The sequence below is a fragment of the Mesoplodon bidens genome, assembly GCF_964165515.1.
Source record: "Mesoplodon bidens genome assembly, chromosome: 15".
In the NCBI taxonomy this organism is placed as follows: Eukaryota; Metazoa; Chordata; class Mammalia; order Artiodactyla; family Ziphiidae; genus Mesoplodon; species Mesoplodon bidens.
The window spans coordinates 5,912,387-5,933,443 of record NC_138171.1 but is presented as its reverse complement, the minus strand read 5'-3'; the positions used below and the strand labels follow the sequence as shown (position 1 = coordinate 5,933,443).

The following is a 21,057-nucleotide window of genomic DNA, read 5'->3' as shown; positions in this document are numbered from 1 at the left end:
GTTAAGAATTATGTTTTATTTGGCGGACTTTCTGAGGACTCGAACCCTTGAAGCAGCTCTCAGGGACTGCTCCAAAGAGGTCAGGGAGGAGCCAGGATATAGAGGAGTTTTTGCAACAAAAACCGAAATGTGGGAACATCAAAGGATCACTGTTAATTAAAGAAAAACCAGACATCTCAAGTTAATGAATTTAGTGCTTTTCTATGTATGCGAAGATGCAAGATTCTGGGTTCATTGAAATCATTCCTTTGATGTGCACCTTTAACCATCTAGGGCCAGTATCCTGTTTTTTTCCACCCTGAATCCCCTCAGGGTACACAGTTGGGGGTGGCTGCAGTGGCTGATGGCCGCAACACCCTATGTTTACTGACATGGCAGGTGACATTTTTCGTCCACAGCAGAGTCCCGACTGCACAGGACATCACAATGCTGGTGCCTGGACACGTGGAGGGTTTGAGATCCTCAGGGCCTGGCTCTGCACGGCCATGTGACCCACTGGTGGGGGGGTGCTGGTGCCAGGGCCTCGGGTTCAGTGCTCTCGTCAGACATGAAATTCCTAAGAACTTTGGACAAGGTGCCCTGACAATTCTGTAGCGGATCCTGCTACAGAGACCCAGGGGTGGGCCTGTTTCTCGGGCTGGAGAAGGGAACAGAGGGAACAGGGCCACCGTCTGCTTGCTTTCCCCCAAGGATGGCCCATAGAGATGGAGGGATCCTTGGCACAGGGATGGACTTTTGAGGAGGCCAGAACTACTGCCCCTGCCCAGTCACCTTCTCACAGGGGCCTCCGGGACCACTCTGGCCACTCCTGGATGGCAGCGCCCTGATTTACTTCTTAATGGATAGTACATTGTGTATTTACCTGTTTGTCTTGTTCATAGAAGCTCTGTGGGGTAGAGTGTGTTGCGTGCATTTCTGCATCCCCCACGCCCTGATAAATATTCGTCGAACGAATTACATTTACATATAAAAACAAAGGCTGTTTCACCTTTAATATAAGTTCCTGTACCGTAAGCTGCACTGGGGAAACGATTCAGACTCACTAAACATGGTCTGAATCGTTTACATCTGATTCGCTAGACGGTGCGCTCCTCGAGAGCAGGGGCCAGGAACCCAGTGAGCACGTATTGGTCCCCCCAAAACACCCGGATGCGCCCCCTACCCTCTTGCGCGCCCTGCCCCTGGGCTTCACCGGGGCACGTGGGGCGTGGCGTGGCGGGGCCGGACTACGCTTCCCGGCGGCCCCCGCGCGCCCGGGCGGGGATGAGGGGGCGGGGCCGGATGCCCGGGGCGGGGACTAGGCGGGACGGGGGCGGGGCCGACTACAAAGCCAGGGTGGGCGACGGGGCGCAGAGTTCCCGCAGCGCCGGTAGGAACGCGACGCTGCGCAGTGCTGCGCGTAGAGCGGGAGCGACCCGCGAGTGGACGGGCCCGGCGGCTGGGCCGGCGCTCCTGCTGCCCCGCTCACTCCCCACCGCCCCCAATGAGCGCAGCCCTACGCGGCCCGGGTCCGTAGGCGGCGGGGCGCCCCCCATGCTGCTGCAGCCCGCGCCGTGCGCCCCGAGCGCGGGCTTCCCGCGGCCCCCGGCCGCCCTCGGCGCCATGCACGGCTCGCAGAAGGACACCACGTTCACCAAGATATTCGTGGGCGGCCTGCCCTACCACACCACCGACGCCTCTCTCAGGAAGTACTTCGAGGGCTTCGGGGACATCGAGGAGGCAGTGGTCATCACCGACCGCCAGACGGGCAAGTCCCGCGGCTACGGCTTCGTAAGTAGCCCCGCGGCCGGGCGCTCCCCGCCCCGCACTTATCGCGGCCGGGCCGCTGAGTCAGCCGGCGGGCGCACGCCAGCCCCGGGCGCCTCCCGCCGGCTCGGCACCTGCTGCCCCCTCTCGGGCTCCAGCCGGTCCTGCCCCCGCCCCCCAGGCCCGGTCTCCCTGCCCCCTCCCCACGCCCGGTTTAAAGGGAGAGCCGCTGTGTTCAATTAGGACTCCGAAGTTTGTGGAGAGCTTCTCGGCACTTCCTGGTGCAACAAGCGAGAGAGGAGCCGGGCTTCAGCCCCGGGCGCTCAGGAGCGCTGAAGCAACCCCCATTTTATTTTCCAGCAGCCCCCTCAGACACCCCACACAACCTAAGTAAAAATCGGCCTGAAGACACCTCTTTTACTCCCTTTCTAACTAGGGGGTCCCCAAACCACTCCCATGAGGAGGTTTGTGGTTCCCACTGGCCGGGACCCCTGCCTCCCTTCGGGGTGGCCGTGTCTTCCCCTGGTGGTTGTTTCCGTCCTTGAGGGCAGCGTTTCCTAGCACTTGAACTCGGGGGGGGGGGCGGGGGGGAGGAGCCGGGGCCCAGGGGCAGCTTTGGGAGGGCCCCAGGCTGGGGTCAAAGGGGACTGGGCTGGGCGCCTTGGGTAATGGGCACCCGGGGCGGGGGGAAACGAGGGCCCCGTGCCAGGGCTCTAGAGCCCTCTCTCTGCTCCCCCCGCCGGCAAGGAAAGCCCCTGATGCGTCTGTGCTCCTCCAGGTGACCATGGCTGACCGGGCGGCAGCTGAGAGGGCTTGCAAAGACCCTAACCCCAACATTGACGGCCGCAAGGCCAACGTGAACCTGGCCTATCTGGGTGCCAAGCCGCGGAGCCTCCAGACGGGTGAGAGCCCTGTTTTCCTTCCCTGGCACTTCTGGTTTCTATATTCAGCGTTGGTATCTGTCGGGTGGAAAAGGCACCCGCCCGCTCCCCCCTCCACACACACACCAGGGGTGGCAGTCGGCTGTCATGTGCTCCCAGAGAGCCATCACGGAGCAGTCGTCTCCCAGCTTGGAAGCTGAACCCCTTCCTAGCTGTGTGTGCCGGTGGGACAGGGAGGAGGGCGCGTCACCCAGTTGTCAGCTGTCCTCACCGGAGGGAGGAAGTTGGTCCCTGGGGCTGGAGGTCGGGAGGACAGAGTCCCCGAGGCTGCTGCTTCTCGGGCCCCTTGGCCTCCTTCGGCTGGGAGTTTTGGGGTTCATGTGGAGGTGGCCTGGGAGGGGAAAGGAAGCTGATGAACGCTTCGGGCTAGAGGTGGATGGTCGTGAGGTTCTTTCCTGTGTCAGGCCGGGCCCCTAACTGGTCCCTCGTTTTAGGCTTTGCCATCGGCATGCAGCAGCTGCACCCCACCTTGATCCAGCGGACTTACGGGTGAGTGGCCAGGGCTGGCTGGGATGGGGGGCGGTAAACAGGCCTTGGAAACCAGGCCAGGGGGCTGCGAGCTTCCTGGGTCTTTCAGTGCAGGCGCCCATCGGTCTGAGGGAGCTTCTTACCCTGGGACTGCCGACCCCACGGTGGTCGGTTGCGCTGTTTGCAGCCACCTTTCTGTGTCTGAGAACCGACCTCTGCTCCAGCCTTTCAGAAGCGTGATTGTGTTTTGGGAGTGGGAGGGAGACAAGCTGGGAGAAGGCAGGTTGCATTTCTCTGCCCTCCGGAAAAGGCCACATCACAGAGAGGCGGGGAGCATGGGCTCTGGAGCCTGTGGCCTGGGTTCAGATCCCGGTTTCCCCTTGCTGGGTGCGTGACCTCCGCTCACGCAGCCACCAGTGCCTCAGGTTCCTCCCCTGTGCTGTGGGATGGTGACAGCGCCTCTGAGTTCTGGGGGTGGAGGCCTGGCGTAGACCCCATGCAGGTGAGGTAAGTGCGCTGGAAAGGCTTGCCGACTAGGAACCGGGCCAGGCTCTTCGAGGGCGCCCCCCTGACCTGCTCCAGTGCCCGACAGATGGCGGCAGCAGGTCACTGCCAACTGGTCCAGTGTTTGCGAAGCTGCAACAGGTGAGCCGGGATCAGGGCCAGATGTCCCCGCCCGCGTGGGCCCGGCCTGTGGGCTTTTTGTCTGATGTGCTTTAGAGCAGTGTGTCCCAGTCTCCATCCGAAAAGGGCCTTCGTCGTCGTCTTTTTTTTTTTTTAACATCTAATAAGGTCTAGCAGCTGCTTGGGAAAGGACAGAAACTAGGGGCACAAAGGAGCCTGCCGTGCCGGCTGACTTCCCAGCCCTGTGATTGATGTCGGCTGTGTGCCCCAGTGCAGGGAGCGTGCTGATGGGGATGGGGGTTTGTTCTGGGGGGGCACTTACAGAACAGGCAGCACCTTTTAGAACATTAGAACTTCTTAAGCTATCAGAGACTGAATCCCAGGCCCTGCGTTTTGTGCTGAAAGTTGCAAGTGTGTGCGTGTGTGTGAGTGTGTGTGTACCTGCCCCAGAGGCTCGGTTTAAGGGGCCACCTGGCTCACTGGGGCAGCGTGAACCAGGCACTGGAGCAGGTTGGGAGTTGGGCTTGGGTGGACTGGGCAGGTCAACCGTGATTCGGGGCTGCTTACCCTGACAGGCAGCCTCTGTGGCGGCACAGTGGCCCCCACGTGAACTGGAGGAAGTGTGTGAGCCCAGGTCCCGGTCTGTCCTCCTGAGAGGAAGCCTGGAGGGCGGCAGGGAGCAGGGGGTTCTGGTTTCCTTCTTGCCCTGGGATCTGCTTCACCTGTGTCTGCAGCCATCTTGGAAGGTGTTTGGGGACACCCCCGTCTTCCTGCCGTCACCCAGGTTCTTCCTGTTTGGGTTCAGGCCATACGAGGAGGGTGTTCCTCACTTTCCACAGCCCTGGCTCTGTTCCCCAGGGCAGGGGCTGGGCCAGGGGCTGGCACGGAGATCTGGGCGTGAGCCTCGAGCACATGTGGCTCTTTCCTGCTTGAAATGTGACCATAGCTTCCCGCTCGAGCCTGGGCTCCCTTCTGATCTGTCACAGCTGCCTCTGGGACTTGGTGACCATCAGCACTTGGCCTCTGGAGCCTGCAGACCTGGGTTCAAATCCTGACTTTGTCACTTACCAGTTGGTCCATCTTGGCAAGAGATGTTCTCTTCCTGAGTCTCTACTTTCCTCATCTGGAAAATGGGAGTAATAACCACCTGAGGCAGTGCTGGCACGTGGGACCAGGGGCTCCAACCTGTCTGCATTCTCTCCTGCCCTCACGGCAGCTCTCTAAGGTTGGGACCGATATTACTCTTGCTTCTTAGGTGGGGAAACTGTGGCAAAGAAAGGTTAAAAAGGTTAACAACCTGTCCAGGGTGGCTGAAGTGACCGGATTTGAACCCACGCGGGCTGGCTCTGGAACCCACGCTCTCAACCGCTGCTCTGTGGGGCGGGCGGGTGGGAAGGGTGCTCCGATGGTTTCCCTGGTGGTCCTCAGAGCACCACCCATGGGAGGGTGGTCAGGCGTCAGTCACCGATTTTACTGCCATGTGCTCCCGACTGCAGGCGACAGTGTTTTGTAAGTGAATCTGCTGGCTGGCCATTTAACACCTGTGACAATGAAGAAGCCTCTGGCCCTATTTGTTGGTTACCAAGGGGGTGGAGACCCAAACAGGGACAGGGATCAGAGGGAGAGTCCAGCTCTGCATTTCCAGCAGCTGGTGGACTGCAGCCTTTCAGAGCTGTGCCGCCTCCCACCAGGCCTTGCTGAGACCCCAGGGGGCAGGAGGGCTGCCGGGCCGGGCTTTTGGGGTCAGCTGTCTCCTCCCAGCGCCCGCCCGCCTGGCTGGAGAGTTGGGCTGTCAGCGTCCCTTTTGATTTTGCAAACAACGGGCCTGGGCCCGGCCGGGCCTGACTCAGCGGTCAGTGGTGTCGGCTCTGGGTTGGCAGCAAGGCCCGGGCAGCCCAGAGTTTGCAAACCCGTTAACCCTCTCCTGCCCGGCGGAACTTTCCCTGACTTTCCGGCCCCGACCGTGTGCCTGGGACAGCTCTAAAGATTCCACAGCTCGCTTTTGGGCAAGGCCACTGCGGAATCCTCATCTGGCTGGGTCGTAAATGTCAGCATGGAAAGATTTGCCAAAGAACTTTTACACTCTCTGCTTTTTGCTTGGATTCCCTGCCCGCAGTTTTTCTTTTCTTCAAGAACGGGATTTTTCAGGACCTAACGCGACCGGGACACTTCCGTCATGTTAACTACATGGGGCCGAGGGTTTGAGTTAGGGTTAGGGTTTGGAGAAGGCTTCTTTGGCAGGTGGCAGGTGGCTTGATCCCGGGGGGCGACTGCGGTCATAGACCACCCAGCCGACTGGTCCTTTGCTGATGGCATGGGACAGTCAGCAGACTGCAGGCACAGGTCCAGGCAGAGTGTTGGGTCTGGCTTGGAAGGGGCCTCCCAGTGTCAGGGCTGTCTGTCCAGGCCTGAGCCTGAGGCTTGTAGGAGCTGAGGTTTGTCCCAGGCCTGGCTGCACTGGGAGCCTCTCCTTGGGTTATTTTTGAAGGGTCAGCTGCTTCTCTGGGCTCATCTCCCCACCCCAGTTTCTTAAGGGTGCCTTGTTGTGGGCTCCACAGCCGTCCACCGCGAGCCGCCCCCCTCAGTGCCGGGTTGGGGCCAGTCCCTAGGTCCCAGATGGCAGGACAGGGTTCCGGGGCTGTTGGGTGTCAGGCAGGCCTCGTGCTGGAGCGAGGCCCTGGGCTCGAGGCCAGGCCCAGCCCCTTCTCTCCGGGCTCATCTCCCCGTCTGAGGGGTGGGGACTGTGTCGGTGCCACCTCCCAGGGCCGACTGGGGATGGGACCCTCTCCCTGGCACGTACACACGCCGTTCGGCCTACAGTTTCAGGGCCCCTACACCCTCTTTGTGAAGGGCCCCGGTGCCCAGATGGAGACCCGCTGCCCTTGCTGTGACCAGGCCGTGGGTGTGTGCCTGCCCAGGGGGTCTGAGCAGAGTGTCTGGGTCCCCAGGGCGGGAGAGGGGCCAGAGAGTGACAGGAAGATGTCACGGAGCACAGTGGGCTGGGCAGAAGGCCGAGAGCTGTTCCCAGAATCCTTCATTCATCCGGTATTTGTTGAGCACCTGCTGGATACTTTGAATAAAAAAGATGTGGTTGGTTCTCCATCTCGCTTTCTGGCGGGGAAGCCAGGCCATTAGACATCCGCGTGGGCACGTGAGGGCCGAGGCGGTGACGGGGACAGCTGAACAGGGCAGCTGGCCGGCGGAGGGCCTCGTGGGCTGGGACAGGCCTGTGTCGAGATTGTAACAGTGGGTGGGTGATTGTGCGTGCGATACAGAATCATGGACTTAACACCCGAGGACACCCCCGAACTGGTGGAATCCGAGCAAGGCCCGGAGCCGAGCTCAGAGCGATGCGCCGGTGTGCGCCTCCTGGGTTTGGTAGCGTGTTGGGTTATGAGACGTCACCTCTGGGGACACCACGGGATGGCCCGTGGGGCCTCTCTCTACTGTGTTTGCGCTTTCCGGAGAGTCTCTCGTGATTTCATGATACGAAGTAAATAAAGCCGGGGGGAGTCGCAGCGCCTTGAACAGGGGGCCCGCGCCTTGGAGGTGTGGCAGGAAGTGAGGTCACAGCCGGAGGGTAGGGGGCAGAGAGGAAGCTGGTGCCCTCCCGTGGGGCATCACGTGGCTTGTTTTTACTTTCAGGGTGTCTGGGGTGGCCGTGCCCCTCCCCAGCCCGTCGCTTCCTGTTTGGCCCTCGCTGGAGCGAGGAGTGGGCCGGCGCGTGGCCCTCCCTGGCGGGCGGCCCGCGCACACCTGTTGTTTGTCCCCGTCTGCTGTAACAGACACTGGCTTCAGGGGCGGTTCTCGGGCTCCCGTCCAAGGATGAGCTCTTCGCCGGCCCCAGTGGCCCTGGCGGGAGGGGCCCCCGTACTGAGGCCTCGTCAGGAAGCCTCCGGCCGAAGGGAGCGGCCTGACCACACGCAGGCTGACGTGGGCGTCTCACTCGGCCTCACGGGTGTGTCCCCGAGCAGGGACCCGGGTGGGGGGCTCCCAAGTGGCCCGGGCCGCCCCTTCTCACTGCAGCAGGAGGAGGCTGTGTGAGGAGCCTGGAAGCCCCACGACTCGTCCGTGTGACCCTTTGTCCTCGCGACGAGTTCTTGTCCCTGAGCCTCGGTTTCCCCGTCTGCCATGTGGACGTGATGCATGCCCTGCAGCGTGCTGACGGGGGGCGGGGTGCATCTGGATCATTCTCCTGACCCCTCCCACGTGGCTGAAAGGAGGAAGCTGTGCTGTCATCCAGCCAGTTTGTGGCAGGTTGGGGACTTCGTGGAGACGGAGGGAGCCCTGGCCCTGCTCGTGATTACAGAGCTTCCTTTGGCAGAGCGGTGGCGGCTCGGGTGGCGACAGGCGCTCTCGGGGGAGAGGGGCAGCTGGGCAGGGGAGGCTGGTGTGAGTGGTGGGAGATTGGCGGGGTCGGAGGCCCAGCAGGGTGGCCTCAGCTCACGTCGGGCCTCGGTGGCCCAGGGGAGCATTTGGATTTGCCTGAGTGCTGGGGGGGGGCGCTGTAGGCCCTGAGCACATGAGGGCCGGGTCACTTGCGTCTTATAGCAAGTGCTGGGTAGGCCTGAACCACCGAGGCCGGGATTGGGGCGCCACTAGGGGACCTCGCAGTGGTCCAGTCCACACGCGAGGCCGTGGTGGCTGCCTGGGAGTCAGGAGCTGTGGGATTCTGAGCACATTTAAAGAACGTGTGAAAGAAAGTCCGAGAAGATTCCAGAACTTTGGGCCTGAGCTAATGGCGGGTCAGTTGGCCTTGGCAGTGAGGGGAGGCTGCCGTTTGGGGGAAGAGCGGGCGTCTGGGTTTGGACAGGTTCCGGTGGAGATGCCGGGCCAGGGTCTGCACTGCCCCGCGGGAGACGCGTTTTACCTGCTTTGTGGTCTGACGGCCCCAGGGAGCCTGCATGTCCCCCCTCCGGAGAGCCCTGCGAGGCCCCTCCCTGGCCTGAGGATCCTGAGTTGTGCCCCAGCGGCTGCCAGCTTCTCTGACTGATCAGGCCAAACCTCCAGAGAGCAGAGAAAGTGAAATGGGCTCATTTGCCTTTTTTATTTTTATTTTTGGGGGTAGCTGTGCATTCACAAAATGAGTGCTTGGCGCTGCAGCGGATCCTTTTCGCTGAGAGTTTTGCTCTGAGTGTGTGGGTGGCGTGCCCGTCTGTCTCCCAGGCGCCGGCTGCCTCGGTCCCCTCACCTGCCCCGGCGTCCCTGGACGCTCCTGCTCAGACCCCAAGACCTCTGCCTTCAGGGCTCCAGGGGAGGCTCTGTCGGACTCTGTAGTTTACGGAGTCCTCAGTTTACACGTGGGGAAACGCGGCCAGAGAGGGCCGACGGACTTGGACAGGCACGGCCAGGACCCAGACTCGGTTCTCGCCCGCCGCCCTGGTCTCCATCGGCCGAGGCAGCTGGCTGTCTCCTGGCTGTGTGCCGCTCGCCCTGGGTGCGTGGGTCCGGGCAGAGATCTCGGCCATCACCCTTTCAGCAGGGGGTGCTCAGCCTGAGCGTGTGCCCCCCCAGGATGGTCTGGCCTTTTGAACCTGGCCGGCTGCAGCCCTCTTCCCAATCTGGGGGTTTGGGGGTTTGCTTTGCCCAGGCCCTGGGCATCAGGTCAACTGACTTTTAGGTTCTGACCCCAAACCTGACCGTCCTGCTAGCTGGTTTGTTTTTCCCTCCAGGGCCCTGGGCTGCCCTCCATGGGGCTGGGCTGGGAGGGCCTTTGGTCCGTCCTGGCTGGGTGGGGGCTGATCTTGACCTCCCTCAGGCTTGAGGAGGGGGTCTCTGGGGTGTGGAGAGGGCGCAGTCCCAGCCCCCGGGTCGAGGCCAAGGCTGGCAGGTGAAGAGCCAGACTTGAACTGAGGCTGCGGGTTCTGCTTCCCCAGGCTCCCCGGCTGTGCCGGCTGGGCTACGTCCTCTGCCTGCCCAGGGCCGTGACTCCCGGCCCAGGGAGTGGCAGCAGCCCCGGAGGGGCCCCTTTGCCACCGGCTGCCCCCGCAGGGCCCTTGGCATTCGGCAGGGGCTGGCTAGGCGCTTGGGACCCAGCAGTGCAGCCAGGTTCCCGCCCTCGTGGGGCTTGCGTTCTCGTGGGGAAGACAGCGGCACAGAAGGTGGATGACAGGGTGGTCTGGGGTTGTCGGAAGGAAGGAAGGCCGGCGGGGGGGCGTGGTCGGGGAAGGCCTCTGAGGAGGTGAGGTTTGAGCTGTGGGAAGGAGCCTGCCAGCAGCGGGAGCAGCAGGTGCAAAGGCTGTGTCTTCGGAGAAGCATGTGCAGTCTGGGGGACAGAAAGGAGCTCTGGGTGGCCGGAGTGGGGACAGTGGGCTGGAGGTAAGCTGGGGAGGTAGGCTGAGGGAGGCCCTGGGGGTGGGGAGCAGTCAGGGTTTGGCTCTGGGCGAAGGGGAGGCCCCTGTGGGGACGTGCCCGAGTGGCCTGGTCTCCCGGACTGTTTTTAAGACGACCCCTGGCCGCAGGGTAGGGGGCGGCACAGCAGGCCTGCCAGGTCTGGGTGAATGCAGGCTTGTTGCTGGGGGACCGGGGGGAACGGGGAATTGGGGGACCGGGGGTGGGGTGGGATGGACGTGGGCAGGGGAGTCCCCGAGGACAGAGCATGCCAGGCCTGTGCCCTTTTCAGAAGCCTGCAGAGCAAGCACGCGGAGGCCGGCGGCACCCTGACCTTTCTGGGGAGTAGGTGGGGGTGCTGGGAACCCTCTGGACGCACACCCTGTTCCCCGGTGCCAGGCGCGTGGGACCTCCCCCGTTGTGGTGTGCGGGCCTGGGAAGGGGGCGCAGGGGCTGTGCTCAGACGGGGCCAGCCGGTGGTTTGGCTGGGGTTTCCTTCTCACCAAAGAGTCCAGTGGGTTCCCGTGGTGGGGGTGGGGGTGTGTGCACCAGCTCAGTCCCTTGGTCCCTGCCTGGCCTCTTCCCAGCCCTCTGCATGGGTGTCAGTGGTCGTGACAAGGGTATTTGCCTTTTTCTTTGCAGTTTATAGCAGCGTCTCGACCTTGCCATGATGCTGGAGGATTCTTCGTGGTCGGTGCGGGGGGGCCATCCTGTGCGCTGTGGGATGTTGGTAGCGTCCCCAGCCTCCACCCGCTGGCTGCCACCGGCACACCCCCAACCCCCAGTGTGACAATCAGGAATGTCCCAGACACAGCTGAGTGTCCCCTGGGGGCAGAGCCGCTGTGGCTGAGAAATGCTGTTCCGGTGGAGGGTCTCGGTTCTCAAGCCCTGACATCAGCCTCTGCCAGACCCGTTTTACAGATGGGAAAACTGAGACTCACAGAAGCTCTGTAACCTGAGTGCAGAGCTGAGGGCCCCGGTCCCCTTCCTGGGGGCGGGGCCGGGAGCTTCGCAGCTTCCTCTCCCCTTGACTCAGCAGTGCTTAACCCAGTGGCAGAACCCACACCGGCCGTTGTCTCTCTGGCTGTGTGACTGCCAGTCCCTCGGCCTCTCTGAGCCTTGGTTTCCCTCTCTGGGAAATAGGGTAAGAGCAGCACCTATTTTATGGCTGTGAAATGCTTCATAAGTCATCTTGAGCTTTTCACAAACAGAGTGGGGAGTGGGGACAGGGCGCTTGAGGGAAACAGGTGAACAGATACAGACACGCAGTGTCCCCGCAGGCCAGGAAACAAGGGAGTCCCCCTTCCTCTCACGCTGAAGCTTATTCGCCCACACTGTGTCTGAGCGTCCCCCAGCAGGGCAGCTCTGTGGTGGCCAGAGCAGAGCTTAGTCCTGACGACACTGAGTGTCAGAAACCTGGTAAACGTGACAGCTGCCTTGGCCGGCAGCCTTGAGGCAGGTGTGGCCAGAAACCTGTCATTTCAGAGCCCCGGGTGCTTCTGCCGTGGGGACGGTGTGTGCCTGGTCCAGGTAGTGGTTCTGCAGTGCCAGTGTGTATCCGAATTCCCGGGGGCCTGTCCGATGCAGATTCCCGGACCCCGTCTGCCTTGGCAGTCTGCGAGGATCCACATCTTTAGCAAATGCCGTCGAGGCTGTGGTACGCCTGCCCGTGTTGGGAGAAGTTCTGGGCTCAGAGCTTCCATAGCTTCCCACTAAGGACTGTTCTAGGGTTCCGGGAGCCGCGTGGGGCTCACGTGGTGGGGGCATCGATGATGCCCAGGACGGCACAGTGGGCATCGCACCAAGACACGCTCCATCGTGTCTCCACTGGCTCCTTTTCAGAGAGGCATCTGGGTGGCTGGGGCCCCTTGTCTTTCTCGGAGAGGTCTGTGCCCGCCGGCTGTTTGTGAGCACTGCGTGTCCAGCCCCTCCCGTGGCCAGGCCCTGGGCGAGGCACCACCTGCTCATGTGAGGTCCAGTGGGGGAGATGGGCCAGGAACTCAGGCTCTGAGCAGCCGCCCCCTCCTCCGAGAAGCCTCTCCCGACCACTCCCAGCTCTGGTTCGCGGGTTGGTGTGTCTGTGTGCCTCTGGAATCCAAGCACTGAGAGGCCAGGGGCTGGGTCGTCTGCTCACCGCTGCATCCTTGCCCAGAGCATGCCCGCAGACACATGAGAAGGCTGGTTGCAGCTTGGGAGGCCGAGGCGGGATTCGAACCCAGGCCCCCGCTCTGTTCAGGGCTCTTGTTCCCACCAGGGAGGCAGGAGGTGGTGGGCAGTAGAAACTCCTAATAGGGCGGAGAGGGAGAGTGGGTGCCGCGGCCTGGGCCGTGGCGCAGGGTTCCTGGCCAAAGCTGCCTGGCTTCCAGACAAGCAGCGCTGCGTGGCCTTGGCGACCACAGAGGCGCTGCCACCCAGGAGGGCAAGGAGGGGGCCCGGTATAGGAACTCCCTGGCCGGGGGGAGCTGGGGCCCCTCCGGGACAGGCCGGGTGTGCCCAGGCTCTCGCCCCCAGGGGTTTGCTGCTGGATCCATGGGGCCGTGGTGCCCATCGCCACCCCAGCTCTTTCCTCGCTGGGTCATTGACCCCTCGCTCAGGGTTTGCCCCTTACGTTTGTGCGTTTATTGTGGTAAGGTACACGTAATCTCAAATCTGCTGTTCTAGGGCATGAAATACATTCACAGAGTCGTGCGGCCATCACCACTGTCTGATTCTGAACTTTCTCGGCGCCCGGAAGGAGACCCATAGCACTCACTCCCTCCCCTGCTTTCCGAAGCCCCTGCAGTGTAACCACTTTCTTTCTGGGTTTGCTGTTGTGGAGATTTCACGTGAACGGAATCATTCAGTCCGTGACCTTTTGTGTCTGGCCTCTTTCACTCAGCATCGTGTCCTCAAGGTTCATCCACACTGTGGCGTGTGTCAGCGCGTTATTCTTTTTTATGGTGCAATAATACTCCTTGGCGTGGATCCATTGCAATCTGGAAATCCATTCATCAGTGGATGGATGCTTGGACGGATGCTTGGACAGATGCTTGGACGGGTGCTTGGATGGTTGCTTGGATGGATGCTTGGATGGACTCTTGCTTTTCCTTTTCGGCTGTTGCGAGGAGTGCTTCTTATTCCCCTTTGTGCCTGTGAATCCATTTGCCTTTTAGAGATGCTCAGACCCACATGCAACCCTTACACAGCCTCCTTCCAGGCCTTTTCTTTGCGTTCAAAACATTGCCCCACATAAAGTTGCCCTCGGTCAACTCTTGGACCCGTGAAAATGGCACCTCACCCACCCTTAGCGCGGATATAAATACACATCGGATTTGTTTTAGCATGAGCATTATCACCATTCAGTATAAATATCACAGTTTTGCATAAACAGTCTCTCTGCTCTGTGGCTTGGCTTTCCCTCCCGGCAGCCTGGAGGGGAGTGGCTTGGGGCTGAGCGTGGACCTCGTCCTGCTGCCGCGTGGGGCGGTCTGGGGACACTGGACGCTGCTCCGTCCCCGTGGACGACACTCGGGTTTCTCTGCTTTTTCGCTGCTCCCAGGGGTGCCGCCGGGCCCCACTGAGGCCCTGTGCTTGTTCGGGAGGGAGGGCTGCTGGACGCTGAGGGGCCTGGCGGGGGCAGGGAGCCCAGCCTCCAGGGCCCGGCTTCCTGTCCACTTGCTCTCCCAGAGCTGCCCCAGTTTCTGCCCCGGCCAGGCCTGCGGGAGCGCCGGGAGGGGACGTTTCCCTTTTTCTTTCAAAGCAGCTTCTCTTCGGAATGGAAGGGGGGCAGGTCAGGGGTCCGGGGCCTGTCTCACAGGCATGGAGGGAAGCTGGGGCGGCCCCCAGGTGTGTAACCACGTCAGCCCCGTCCTGTGTGACTTGTGCGGGCCTGAGAGGAGGAGGAGGGGCCGATGCTGGAGGCCACGGCGTCGGCCCCGCCGAGGCCGCTGTGTGCCCACCGCTGCCGTGGGGCCCGGCGCTGGCTGCCAGAGCGGGCACCTGCTGGTACTGCCTTCCCGAGCCTCGGTTTCTCCGTCTGCGGCGTGTGGGGTCGCCCCTATGGTGGAGGGCTGCACGCACGGAGCCCGCGGTGGGCAGCCTGCAGGGAGGGACGAGTGCGGGGTGCAGCTCTCAGCTCCCAGGCTGGTGCCCGGGGGGCCCTGGGCGAGGCACCTCCAAGACCAGTTTTTCTGTTGTAAAATGAGACGGTTACCTGAAGGCCGACCTGGGGGAAGTTGCAGCGTGTGAGTTACTGCATGTGAGGCGTGGCCACCGACCTGCGGGCCTTGTCCCCGAGGCTCTGGCCGTCGTCTGTGCTCGTAGCGCCGTCATTGCGGTCACGCTTGTACTACATCGTTCACTCAGCAAGTGAGCCCCTGCCTGGGCCAGGGTCTGTGTCGTCAGTTCATGGGTGGCTGACGTTGTAGTCAGGGCAGACAGGTGTGGTAAACAAGCAAAGTGTGCAGACTGTCGCTGGGGGGTGGCAGATGCTGGGAAGATGAACCCAGGGAAGGGGGGGGACAGGACTGGCTTCATGGACATGTGACCTGGGTGATCACACAGGGACCTGTGCTCAGAAGGGCTTGCGCTGGATTTGATGCTGACATTGTTCATCTTTTTTTTTTCTTTCTTTCTTTTTTTTTTTGCGGTACGCGGGCCTCTCACTGTTGCGGCCTCTCCCGTTGCGGAGCACAGGCTCCGGACGCGCAGGCTCCGCGGCCATGGCTCAACGGGCCCAGCCGCTCCGCGGCATGTGGGATCCTCCCAGACCGGGGCACGAACCCGTGTCCCCTGCATCGGCAGGCGGACTCTCAACCACTGCGCCACCAGGGAAGCCCTGTTCGTCATTTTTAAACTCCCCACCCCTGCCCCCAAATCATGTCGTGTTGCTCCTGTGGGGGATGGGTGGTGTTTGGGGTGTAGGGTGGGATGGGGGAGGCTGCCTGGAGGGGTTCACCGAGGAGATAGTTGAGTGCAGACTTGAAGAAGGGAGGTGGGAGCCCTGTGGGTCGCTGGGGAAAGTGCTGTGCAGGTTGTGGGCATGGCCAGTGCAAAGGCCCTGTGGTAGGAGCACCATTATTGTTGTAATTGCACCCATTTTACAGATGAGGAAGTAGAGATGCCAGAGGGGGGACACGGCATCACCCGGCTCTTCCGGCACCTCCACTCCACCTGAACCAGCTGTGTTTCCCCGCTCTGTCGCCCGACCCTGACCCTGAGCCTCTCTGCTTGGCCCCACAGGCTGACCCCCCACTACATCTACCCACAAGCCATCGTCCAGCCCAGCGTGGTGATCCCGGCGGCCCCAGTCCCGTCACTGTCCTCGCCCTACATTGAGTACACACCGGCCAGCCCGGCCTACGCCCAGTACCCACCGGCCACCTACGACCAGTACCCGTATGCCGCCTCGCCCGCCACAGCCGCCAGCTTTGTGAGCTACGGCTACCCGGCCGCCGTGCCCCAGGCCCTCTCGGCCGCGGCCCCCGCGGGCACTGCCTTCGTGCAGTACCAGCCTCAGCAGCTGCAGCCCGACAGGATGCAGTGAGGGCCGTTTCTGCCCCTGCAACTGCGGCCTCATCACCACGTGCTGGGCGGGTGCCAGCCGAGCCCAGGGGTGCACACCGCACCTGTGCCTCGGGAGACCCTGCGGGACCCCGCCTGCACCCCGGGCGGCCCAGAGACCACTTCTCTTTACACCCAGGACCGTCGCGCCTTGAGGGAGGACTTTGAGAGAAAAGAGTGACCAAGAGCCATCTGAAGATCAGCCTGAATGTCGCACACGCACTGTCCCCGTCCTCCCGCACCCCTGGAGCCCATGGGTGGTCCCCCCGGCATCCTGTGGGGCCTTTGGGCCCTCCACAGACCCCGGCGGCCCCCTGGGCTGAGCAGAAACTTTGTCCCGCTCCGAGAGGCCTCACTCCAGGGCAGCCCAGGATCGCGAAGCGTGTTCACTGCTGTTGCTCCGTCTGCACAGCTGTGAACCGTGCACGGGGGGATCACCGGCCCCCTGAATTCCCGTTTTCTAAATGCTGGCCCCGGGGCACTCCCCCTCCCCCCGGCCCCCGGACGCCCAGGTGCGACAGGGCCACCGGTGACCAGCGACGGGGCAGCTGGCCGTGGTCCTTTACGTCGAAGCACTGCGACTTTTTTTTCTTATCGTCATCGTTTTGCTACTAAGGTGATTTCAGAGTTTCAGTCTATTTTTTCAGCAGAGACTCCCACCACCAAGAATCCAAAACCTGTTTTTGACTTTGAAAGACTCGCTCTTGTCGCTGGCTCTACACCCGAGGAGCCAGTGACAGTATTTCTGTGATAAGGTGTCTGCAGGCCCGAGTGCCCGAGCCCCTCAGAGGGTGGGCGTCTCCAGACAGTAAGTTGTCTTAAGCTTGTCCCCCTCCCTACGGCCGTGACGGGGTTGCGGGCCGAGGGGCTGGACCGCAGCGTCCTGGCCGGCAGGGTGGGGGCTCAGAGTGCCCCCCGCGTCCCCCCCGCCGTGTCGCCTGCTGTGTATGTACCAGCCCAAGCAGCTGCGAGATTGAGCTGAGACACATCTGCTTGCCTTGGGGGCTCGGGGACGGGGAAGGTGACAGTTCCCACAGCCCTCGATGGGGCTCCTGGAGGGGGAGGGGAGAGTGAGATGAGGGGGACAGGCCCGAGGGGGTGGGGCGTGCGGGCTGCTCCTGCAGACCTACCTCAGGGAAGTGGGAGGCCTCGGGGCTGCTGCACACGGGCAGGCGCTTCCCTGCACGCCAGGGCAGAGTCAAGGCCCAGAAAGCAAAGTAGCTAAGATTCTAATAATATTTTTATTAGAATGTTCTGATTATAAAAATAAAACTTGTTTTCTTTAAAGAAAAAGTGGGTCTGTAGTTTTTCCCTCGAAGTGGGCGCCTCTGAGCCCCGTAGCCACCGGGCTCAGTCTCTGATGGGCTCAGAGCAGGGCCCTGGGGGCAGAGCCTGGTGGAACAGGGGGCGGCTCCTTGAAGGCAGGGCACTGCTGGCAGACCCCGGGCAGGAGCTGCTGAGAAGGCATAGGAGCAGGTGCCCAGGCCCCCTGCCCTCAGGGAGCTGGCAGCCGGGCGCGGCGCAAGTCAGGAAGGGACGTCTGGGTGTGGGGGAGAGGGGCTCCATCCCGGAATGGTCCCAGCCTCTCCCACCGTCCAGCTGGAGCCCCGACTCAGCACTGGGGGAATCACGGGGGCCTCCTGGACAGGGTGTGAAGGCTGGAAAGGAGGTTCATTCGCTCATTGCCTCACTTTCTCCCTCATTCATTCATTCTGAGAAATGGCGTGTGCCGGGTCACATGCAAAGCACTGGGGGTAGTCATAAAACACACAGTCCTGCCCACTGGGTTTTATAATCTACTGGGGGCACACAGCAAGCATGCAAACTAGTGGGGGAGATGAAGCAAACGCAGATGGGACAGTTTCATCTACTGGTCAGGACGTATCACCGGGGGTGATGGAGAATGAGCGGGTTCTAGGCAGGAGGAACAGCAGGTGCAAAGGCCCTGGGACAAGGAGGCCAGTGTGGCTGGGGAGGCACAGTGAGGTGAAAGTCAGTGGGAGGTGAGCTTCGGAGGTGGTGGGGCTGGGCCGGCAGCAGAGACCCGGTGGACGGATGTGCCGTGAGCGCAGTCTGGGGAGCGCGGGTAGCAGTGCACAGACACGGCCTGGCCAGCTCAGCACAGTGTGGTCGATGCCATGGGCGAGGGGAGGACTGCACAGGGGCGAGGGGCCATCGGGGGGCAGCTGGGCCGTACCGGATGGAGGGGCCCCTGGTGATCTGGGGGAGTGGAGTGGGTGCTCCCGGTGGGGAGGCCAGTCAGGGCAGAGCTCGGAGGTCGCGGCTTGGCCTCCTTTGGGACGGTCACTCTCCAGACACCAGGCTTGTCCTCCCCGCGACCGCCGCCCCAGCCCTGCAGAGCAGAGCTCGGCCTCACAACACAACACGTGCATCTGTCCCGCCTCCCACGTTCACCTACCGCGCACGGCGGGCGAGCCAGGCTCCCTCCGGCCACTCTGAACCCCTCCCTCGACCTCACAGCCGACTCCTGCTGAGCCTGTCTCACGTCTGCCCCCCTCTTCCCCTCCTCGCCCCCTCCCCTGCTTCCAGCCCCAGTCCAGGACCGCCCCCGTCTCCCCTGGACCCTTGCAGTGGCCCCTTCACGGCTCCCGCCCCATCCTTCTTCCATCCACACTCCACATGCAGTTAGAGGGTCCTGTTCAACGTGCAGCTAGAGGGTCACGGCTCCTCCAGCTCCCCTCTGTGGCTCCCCATCATCCTTGAGGAAAAAGCCAAAGCTGTCACTGTGGTCTGTGAGGCCCCTGCCCACACTGGGCACAGCTCACCCACCACAGGACCTTTGCACCTGCTGTTGAATCCTCCAGCTTTTACCTGCCGGCCTCCTTCAGCTCTCAACACGGAAGTGTCTTTGTCCCAGCGGCCTCCTCCGACCCCAGTCTCAGTCCAGGCAGCTGAACTGTGTCTCCCTTCATCTGTGTCCTCACCTGTATCTGTCCCACCCCCTTTAGAACACTGATGCCAGGGGGGCAGGGGCTGTCTGCCTTGTGTCCCCCACACCTAGTGTTGTGCCAGGCACAGCAGGGAAACTGAGGCCTGCCAGCACTCAGAACTTGATTCTGGCGGAGGACACCAGCGGGAGTTTTGGGACCATCCATCCCAGCTGGAGTGTGCTGGGCAGATCTGAGGCTGGGGCCAGGGAAGGGGGGGCGGGCAGAGGTCAGAGCTGCTGCAGGGAATGGGGCGGAGGGGATGCATGGGGAGCACAGCACCTGCACGGAGCTGGGCAGCTGGGTCTGACCCCAGAGTCCAGTGACAGCTCCACATGGTCAGCCCTTGGCTTTGAAGTGAGATGGGTCACCCTGATTCGGGAGGTGGCTGGGGGTGACCGGGAGCCACCTTCTCTGCTCTGTCCTAGCGTCCCTGTGGGATCTCCTCGGGCCTTTTCCAATCCCTTTGATTCTGAGATTTGCAAATTCCCCCTTTCTGTAGTCCAGGCCCCCAGCCTCTGCCCAGGGAAGGGTCAGGGGTCCCAGGGTCAAGTCAGGTGGGATCCTGCCGGGCAGGGTCCCCTTTTCCTACCTGGAACCGCCGATGCCCCTCCCTGCCTGCCCCTGCCACCTGCCCATCTCCCTCCAGCTGGGTCTTAGTTTGCAAACACTGGCAAGGGGTCAGGGAGGTCAACATGGGGCTCCCAGCTCAGAGGAGACATTGCTGCAGCTGATAAGGGCTGTGGGGCCATGGAGAGGGTTGCAGGTGCTGCCAGGGTTATCGGGAGGGCCACTTGTGGCCAGCCCGTTTCCTGTCACTATCGGCCAGTGGCAGCCTCTGGGACAGACCTCGAGGACTCAAAAACATCCTCCTGGAGCCCGGGATTGAGGGCTCTGGATGGTGGCAAACCCAGGAGAGACAAAGCTTGCAGAGTCAGGGCACCGAGTGCAGAGCAGGGGCGAGCTGAGGGCGGCAGGGCCGTGGTCTGTGCCCGCGGGGGATGCAGTGACGATGATTATAAATGATGATGGTGAACACTGCTCACAACGTCCGCGGTGCGGACTCGGCTCAGGTGCTGTGCAAGCGCTTTTCGCGGATGGTTGGTTACCCACAAGGTGAACGCTCAGAGTAGCCCCCTTGCACAGATGGGGAAACTGAGACACAGGAGTGGAGCCACCACTGCCCAGGCCCCCGAGGAGTGGCGGTGGGAGGTGCTCTGCCGTGGAGCTGAAGGGCGTGGGCCTGACCCGTGGCCCTGGTTTCCACCCCAGGCCAGCAGGGTGAGCTCGGCCAGGCCTCCACCTCCCTGAGCCTCGCTGGGAATGGGGCCATGACCGTCCTCCGAGGCCAGGGCTCTGTCCCTTGTCTGCTGCGTCCCCAGCAGACAGTGTAGTGAGAGTGGCCCCAGTGATTGGTTCAGGGATAGGCATATGACCCAGTCTGGGTCAGTGAGTCAGTCCTGGATTTCTGCTGGCACTCCTGGGGGAAGGAAGCTGTCTTTCTGCTGGGGAAGCCAATCTGGGAGCAGATAAGCCTGGAGCTGCCGGGGTGGGGGTAGGGTGTGTGTGGGGGGGTGAAGGGGTGGGGTTGAGAGGTGGGACTATTTGTGCTCATGGAGAGACTGTCTGAGAAGGAAGCCAGAACTAGGGAAAGTAGAGCTGAGGAGTGTAGATAGGGTCTTAGTGACATCTTTGGGGCCCCTTGATCCAGCTATGCCTGAGTTAGACACTGGACTTTCCCATTACAAGAGCTAATAAATTTCCTTTTTCACTTAAGCCTATTTATTTATTTATTTTTTCTGTTCCTTTGCAATCAAGACTCTGGATATATACAATCTCAAAGGGGCTGCATTACTTAAAAAATTAGGCTGAGTGACATGCAATGAAAAATCCAAAATAACAGTGGTTTTTAGCAAGTTACAAGTTTTTTTTTCTCATGTAAAAGAAATCTGAAGCAGAAGGTCCAGTGTTTAAATGAGAGCTCCAGTTATCAGAATCAGGCTCCTTCTGACTTCCCATGGCACTATTTTAGTGCATGGTTTACTTTCTCAAGACCATCTCATAGAACAAGATGGCTGCCGGAACTCCAGCCATCACGTCTGAGTTCCAGGCAGCAGAAGGAAGAAGGAGGAAAGTGAAAGGAATACCTCCAGCTGGGAGTTTCCAAGGAGGCTTCTCAGAAATTGCACATTCCTCTTCCATTTCACTGGCCAGAACTTAGTCACATGGCCACACCTAACTGTTGAGGGCTGGGTGGGTAATGCAGGGGTTTAGCTGAGTGTATTGCTGGAGTATAGAGAGCCTTTGGTTACTAAGGAAGAAGGTGAGAATGTCCATCATGCAGTTTCTGTCTCAGACTCTCGCAGCAGTTAGCTGTGAGTGCAGGATACTAATGTCTCATTCACAGGGGCTTTGTGGAGACTGTTACTGACTCAGTCTCTCTTTCGACCTTCACACCA

General features: G+C 61.5%; 1 protein-coding gene across 1 annotated transcript; it reads left to right on the top strand.

Moving 5' to 3' along the window:
* Positions 1-1,329: 1,329 nt before the first annotated feature.
* RBM38 (RNA binding motif protein 38) lies at positions 1,330-16,679 on the top strand. The gene is made up of 4 exons (XM_081257182.1): positions 1,330-1,770; positions 2,525-2,648; positions 3,122-3,176; positions 15,330-16,679. Exons 1-4 carry the CDS (start codon positions 1,534-1,536, stop codon positions 15,631-15,633), a joined length of 720 nt encoding a protein of 239 aa, XP_081113308.1. The 5' UTR covers positions 1,330-1,533; the 3' UTR covers positions 15,634-16,679.
* The last annotated feature ends 4,378 nt before the right edge of the window (positions 16,680-21,057 follow it).

What these genes read in the sequence shown, in the direction of transcription:
- RBM38 (XM_081257182.1), top strand. Translation starts at nt 1,534, where the DNA reads ATGCTGCTGCAGCCCGCGCCGTGCGCCCCGAGCGCGGGCTTCCCGCGG. An exon ending in GCCGCGGAGCCTCCAGACGG is followed by an intron (nt 2,649 to 3,121) that starts GTGAGAGCCCTG and finishes CCCTCGTTTTAG; the next exon opens with GCTTTGCCATCGGCATGCAG. An exon ending in TTGATCCAGCGGACTTACGG is followed by an intron (nt 3,177 to 15,329) that starts GTGAGTGGCCAG and finishes TTGGCCCCACAG; the next exon opens with GCTGACCCCCCACTACATCT.